This window comes from Alligator sinensis, unplaced genomic scaffold (genome assembly GCF_000455745.1).
Source record: "Alligator sinensis unplaced genomic scaffold, ASM45574v1 scaffold857_2, whole genome shotgun sequence".
NCBI lineage: Eukaryota > Metazoa > Chordata > Crocodylia > Alligatoridae > Alligator > Alligator sinensis.
The window spans coordinates 484,009-491,000 of record NW_005842261.1 but is presented as its reverse complement, the minus strand read 5'-3'; the positions used below and the strand labels follow the sequence as shown (position 1 = coordinate 491,000).

The following is a 6,992-nucleotide window of genomic DNA, read 5'->3' as shown; positions in this document are numbered from 1 at the left end:
CCTGCTTGTGGCCAGTACATTCAAAGGGGCACCCAGGAATCAAGCACACAACTCCAACTGATGGGCAATAATTTAGTGCCCACCTGTACTGGAAAACCCAGTGTTCATTCTTTTATCTCTGGCATACTGTTTCCCATGCCCAGAGATGAGGATGATCACCAAAAGTACCAAACCCATACGAAAAAAAGAAAAAAAAGATTTTTCCCCCAGTAATGTTGAGACATTGCGAGACTTATTTTTCATGACAGTTTTTTGCTGGGGGTGGGTCTACACTGCCTTTGAAACAAACCCAGGGGCACAGCCTGGAAATAAGTCCTTCAGGCACCTGCTCTGTGCACAGGTGGTTCAGGGCGCTATGCCCAAGCCCTCTACACTGCCCAGTTCTTGGAAGTGGCTGGGACTTAGTGCTCAGCAGTGCTTCTGGGCGCACTCCAGAGGCAATTTGAACACAGCCTGAGCTTCTACAATCATACACAGAGAGCGGATACTTTGGCCCCAGAAGGGGAAGAAATGGAGAAGAAAAGACTGGACTTTTGTGGACGTCCAGAAAAGCATTCTGAGCCTGGAGCAAATGTTTGAGGGAGCTGGAAGTTTGTCCACCCCATTTAAACCCTGGGAGCACCTCTGTTGGGAAATGCTGCTTTGCAATGTGCCATGTTATACAGCCTCCTACCTCCCAAAGAGACCGTGTATTCTCAGGCTAAAACGATTCCTCCCATAACAGCTTCTTCGTGCCTTTGACAGTTTGGAGAATCAATGTGCTATTTCATTCCTTGGCGCATCCGGGGAATGGCAGAGCCACTTCATTCTGGAGCTTATTGGCATTTACTAAGCATCTGTTTTAATGGGGTGCACTGCAGGGTGCGGGAGCTGTCTAGATTAGTGTGCTATCCATGCATCTTTACAAACGCTTCTCCCTTGAAGGAGCCGTCCAGCCAGCATTTGCTTTCCCTTGCACTGACGGTAAGACAGATAGGAACTGGATTAAGGGCCGAGGGAAACACTGCTGCCTGAATAAGTGGTTGCCCACAATCTCTAGGCTACACAAGGAGACATTAGGAATTGGAGAAGGCCTATTCTCCCATCTGGTCCAGGCCGTATGGTTGGTCCCTACATACTACAGCATATTTTTAAAATCCAGATCATCTTTAAGGGGCACAAGTGACAGGGCTGACTGTGCCTCTCCCCTGGGCCACTACTGAATCCAAGCCCCAGCTAGGGGTTAAAGGGCCTATGCTAATAGATTAAACATAAAAACTGAAATCCAGATATGTGTGCTATCATTGGCAATCCCATGAACCTTTGTATGGTCCTGCTATTGCTGTAAACAGCACTGTGCTGGGGATATTGGCTTATCATACAGTCATCCCATGAGCTAAAGCCAGGGCAACTTTGCAATGTGAATGGGACCAAATGATACTTATGGGTATTCCTGGACAGTGCTAGTGTTTTACAACTAAGCAGCTTCTTACCCCCCTTGGTTAAACCATAACTCCTTCCCTTTGATCATGCCAGGCCAACAGGTGCTTTAACGAGGGCTGGCTGGAAATTGTCACAGAGTGCATTTTCTGTTGAAATAATTGTCAGAGTCAAACGGTTCCACAGGAATGTGTCAATTTAGATAAGATTCTGGCAGGAAGGAGGCAGGTTTCAAACCTCCTTGGCAACGTGCTCTGCCAAGGTGCCAAGCCCCCAGCAATGAATCCAAGGCCCAGCCAGGAGTTTCAGGGGCCTGCGCTGCTGGATAAGATGTAAAACTGAAGTCCAGATGCATTTGCTGGGCATGTCTACACATGCAAATGCTGTGGGCTGGCTTTGCTCTAGAGTAAATTATTCTAGAGCAAACCCACCCCAGGCAGGCATCTACACATGCAAGGATTTGGGAGCAGATATGCTGTTCCTGGCAGCATGTCTGCTCCCGCCCCCCTGCAGCAACCAGGCTCCCCGCAAGGTGCTAGGCCAGGGGGTGACAGCTGTCTGCTGGCAGGGACTAGGAGCTTGCTCCCTGTCCCCGGGAGCTGCCTGCTGCTGGAGCGGGCTCTGGGGATGAAGCCCGAGCAGGGACAATGTCCCTCTGCCGCGGCAGCAGGGAGCTCTGGGCCACGGCTCCCTGATCAGAGGCAAGGGGCTTGGAAAGAGCTACAGGGGAGGGGCAGGTCTCAGCCCCCTGCCCCAACCCACCGGTGGGGCAGCTAACAGTGAGATCCCAGCTGGGCACCCGGTAGCAATTTAACTGCAGAGTAGAGGAAATTACTGTGCAGTAAGGATCATCACATGTAAACAGTGATGCTTACTATGCAGTAATTAGCTCTACTGCATAGTACAGTGTCTGGTGTAGATGCGCCTGCTGTCTAGCAAGCCCCTGTCTCTGAGCCTCTAAGTAAAGACCTGCCAGTACTGTCAGTAGCACTGTGCCAGGGGCATCTGCTTGGGGCACAGCAGCCCCCTGACACAGCTAATGCTCAGATCAGCTTTTACAGGCATTTTTCTTTGCAGTCTCTGAGGGGTCCCCAAGTGCCCTTACTCACCTGGCAAATTCATGAAGAACTAGATCCCTCTGGGACTCAGGGCTCTCCAGGCCCCCTCATGCAACCAGTTCACCCCCTGGTCAGCATCAGGGTTGGTACAGATGACTAGCTTCTCAGGTTGCCTTTCTGGAGGGCAGGCAGGTGGTCTGTCCATCCCCCTGGCTGTCTGTTGAGCAGCTGGAGAACCAGGCAGCCACTCCAGAAATACCTGCCAAGCTGCTTTTTTCCCCGTTTTGCTACATCATGAGAAAGTTTCCCAAATCTTTCTGCACAGCAGAAAATCCCATTAGCGCTCAGCTCCAGCTTTACTCGCAGCGTCCTGTCCAGATACCAGTTAGGGTAATGACATTCAGCCCCCCTGAGTTCGCCTGCAGTTTTGATTGGATGTGGTATTTATCTGGTCCTTATCCTGATTGCAGCATTGCTGTGCACTCTGAAACAGCAATCAGAGCCCAGAGGCGATGGCGTTTCAGCAGTGGTTAGAGCACCAGCCTGACAGGCAGGCCTCCCGACTTCTATTCCTGGCTCTTGACTTGCTGGTCAGTTTTGGGTGAGTTTGCTCCATGCCTCGGCTGTGCTAACTGTAAGTTAGGAATAACAGAATCTAAGGGACAGAGACAGGTGTAATTCCGTAATAGTTTGTAAACTGCTTTGATGAAAGGTACCATTGAAGTATGAGCAGAATTACATATGCACTCACACATGCATGCATGCACACACGCATGCACGCTTCTTCGCTGCATCTCCAACAACAGCTGTGTCAAGCTGAGAAGATGCTGATTTGGTGAGAATGAGTCTATGGGGTCAGTGGAAGAAATGATACCTAAAGACAAAGCTGCATTCATTCAAGTGGGAATGCAAAATGCGCTCCATGGCAGATGATCACCCCGAGCTACTTGAGCGCAGCTCTACTTCCAACGCTTGCTGGTTAATGACCTGACATGAGAGTAACAGCAGGAGAAAAACAAACAAGGGCCCTGACTACAAAGATTTCTTGCTAGCTCCCTCCCCTCCCCCCCTGCACACACATGCCCAGACACATGCACATGTGCATGCCAGACTTTTCTTGGAAGTTCGTAACCTTGGGGACACATGAAATGCAGTGCTGATACATGAGCGCGTGCCATGGGAGCGCTGCAGGCACCGAACATCGGCAGTGGAACCGCACGGGTATCTTCCTGCTTCCCTCTCCAGCCTGAGGGCATCAGAAGTAGTTTGGGAGCCTCTCTGGACAGCAGAGAATTAGCAGGGCAACTCGAGACCTTATGTCCTCAGCTTGCTGGCATCTCAATTGGGGTCCTGGTGAAGCTGTTGCATTGCCACACAGACCCCAGATACCCAACCTAAGGACAGGTGCAAGGCTTGTCACAGTAACTGCTGCAGGCAGCCAGCTGGCACAGGGCACTCTGAGGGACTCTCTTCCACAACTTCTGCTGTACCTTTTCTTCCTCATGGTCCGGCTTTCCCAATATCTCCCCCTTTTCAGTGCACAGTTAAAGGCTGCATGCAGCACGGAGTCGCCAGCCCCACAGTATCTACCCTCCAAGCAAACCTACCGCTCAGACACGGTGGTCCTGACATAAGATTTTTCCAAGGAATATTGTATTATATATAATTAACAACACGGGCAGGGCAATATCTGTAGGTCACTCCACTTCACCAGCCTGCGAAGCAGACAAGACTAAGAGATGACAGACACTAATTAGGTGGAACCATCAGAAAAAGCCAGCCCATTTTATTTTACCTGATCTACACTTTTAAATCTCTCACCTCAGTAATCAAAGTCCAACCTCTGTGAAGGTTGCACAGACAGGCATTGATTTTTAAATGCCTTCCTAATGCAACTTGGCTGCTTGGACTATATTGTCTTAGTAATCTAGGTAAGTCTGTTTGATCCTATGGCCTCACAGCATATTAACTTGCTTCCCAATTTCATTCACATGGCTGAGTTCCTGCTTGGAAATGTTTTCCAGTGACCAAGTAGCATGTGTGTGGGATAGCTTTATATGATCCATATGTATTACAATGAGCTTTACTCTTACTTCGAGACAACTGAGCAGAATCTGTGCTATGGAAGGTATTAGGTAGGTCAAAAAGGTCTGCATACAAATGTAAAGTAATATTAATTCACATACAAGAGGATGGGGAGGAAAGATTTGCTTGTGGTTCAGATCCAGACTTTCTGGCTGGATGAAATATTTATTTGAAGATTTTTTTTTTCACAGATTGCCTGTGAACTGTCTTTTTTTCCCCCCTCAAATTTACTCATTTTCTGAACTACTTCACTCAAGAGTTTCTGGGAATAATTCTTGGCTTGCCTCTTATTCACAAGCTGTTCGCTGGGTGGTTTTGATATGCAAAATGCAAACTGCTTTGATTGGACAAGTGGGCCACATGGCATATTTGGATGAGTGTAACTCCAGAGGCAGTTTCTTGGTCCAAATTTGCAGGATCGCAAATTCCAAATGTGTTTCCCATGGACAAGCTACAAAATCCACTTAAAATTCACAGTTTCGCAGGCATCCCTGCCAATAAGCCTATTCACCAAAATATTCATAGGAAACAAACATATAAACACATACAAAAAGGCCAAAAAAAAGTCAAGCCAAAATGTCTGAAAAATTCAAACACACTTCAATATTTTGTTTTAGTCTTCTCCCATTTCTAGTGGCTCTGGATCTGCTAGGTATTTCCTAAATGACCTTGTGCCCCATAGTTTCTTCCCTCTGGAAAACAGAGTAAAAAAGGGCTACATAGCCCACCGAGGGAATTGTTAAACTGAATTTAAGCACTTTGAGAGCCACACAGGGAAGATGCTTAGCAGCACAATTATATCTGAGGATATCAAGTGATTAACAGACGCTAATTAAGTTTCACAACCCTCCTATGAGGTAGATATATTTTATTATCCTTGTTTTACGGGTGTGCCCAAAAAGGATGGTACCAGAGGCAGGAAGCGGCTGGCGGGAGCCAGCAGTGCTGATATATTAGCACACACCATGATCTGCTAAGGATGGGGATTAGCTTGGCAGGGCCTGAATATGCCTTGTGTTGAGATGAAAGTGCAATTCGGGGTGATGGAGGCCCAGTATAGAAGACAACAAGTCTGGGAAGACCTCTCTGGATGGAAAAGCACAAGCAACTGTGGGCATCCTGAAGCGGTTCCAGGCAAAGACCAAGAAGGAAGCTCAAGACCAGTAAATGTCATTGTGACCAAATGATTTTTTGGGAGATGAGCTAACAGCCCACTCGCAGAAAACAAGTATAGATAGATGCAGCTGGAAGTATACCCCCACCTCACCCCACCCCGCATATGGACACACAACATACTCCTGTGTCCTCACAGCCACTGACAACAGCATGCAATAAGCCTGACATCTGTTCACAGTGAGACGTGCATTTCAGAGACAGGTGCTAACTTCAACACTGCCCTGCTGCAAGATGGGTGCGAATGCACGGCCCAAGCTCACTTGATTTGCTGATGCTGACTGAAAAGAAGTGAAGTCGCAAGGCAAAACCGTGGGTGGGTCTTAGGTCTTTTCTACCTGCTTCTGCTGACATAAAACGCCTGCCACGGCTGAGTCTCTATAGCACACACGTATCGGTGTGCTCCACACGGCTTCACTGCTTCAGACAGTGACGTTCACACTAGGAAGACACCAACTGCTGAAGGGACGATGGTGACTTGCAAAGGCTTCCTGCTAGCTATGGAAGCCTTCTTTCACTTGGGCAAGCCGGGTGCAGCTAGGCTGGCAGAAAGAAAATCTCTATTGCAACAGAGGACCTCTGAATGTGAGCCCACTCCAAGCTCTGCTGGCAAATCACTCAAGCATAGGTGAGGCCTAAGGACTCACGGTTCCCAGGGATGCACAACCCCATGGCTATTGAGCTTGTGACACAACTCTCTGGGAGTCTGAGCTACAGAACTCAGATCAGATGTTTAAGCTTCTTTTCCCCCCTCCAATATTCAGTGCTTGGGCAATCTTTTTTGCAGAGGATCTTGACATTTTGGAAATGGCTTCCTTATAATTTGGAACAACTTCCCGGCCCTCATTTTCAGAGTTCTTGGAGAGGGAATGTCTCCTTTCTGCCCAGCTCCGGGAGCCCTGGCTCCAGTCTGCTTGGTGTGGTACCCTGGAGATGTAGGCCTTCAAAGCCTGCATTGCCAAAGGTGTGGGAGTTTGGGGGCTTTGGAGCCTGGATTCCCAAGGCTTCCAGTCCCCTGGCTCTCCATTAGCAGAGCAGAGCAGCTGCCAAGGAGCTGTAAACCTGTCAGTTCAAGCTGTTGAAGAACCAAGTGAGTGACCTGACTGGGAAACGGGCATACTTTCTGATGGAAACCTGCCATAGATCCCAGCAGATATTTGTCAGAATACAACCATCTCTGCAAAATGTTTTGCAGCCAATGATTTATTTTCTGTTTTTCTTGAGAAAATGGTTCACTGTTTTTGTTTTGTTTTTTGA

At 48.3% G+C, this 6,992-nt stretch overlaps 1 protein-coding gene across 1 annotated transcript in view; it reads right to left on the bottom strand.

The window, feature by feature from the left end:
• ST8SIA2 (ST8 alpha-N-acetyl-neuraminide alpha-2,8-sialyltransferase 2) overlaps window positions 1-6,407 on the bottom strand; it is a 30,717-nt gene extending 24,310 nt beyond the window's left edge. The window contains exons 1-2 of the mRNA XM_025208968.1: window positions 6,383-6,407; window positions 2,529-2,583 (exon numbers count right to left, since the gene is read on the bottom strand). Of these exons, the coding sequence (XP_025064753.1) occupies window positions 2,529-2,583; window positions 6,383-6,407 (80 nt within the window). The remainder of the gene's footprint in view (window positions 1-2,528; window positions 2,584-6,382) is intronic.
• Window positions 6,408-6,992: the final 585 nt, after the last annotated feature.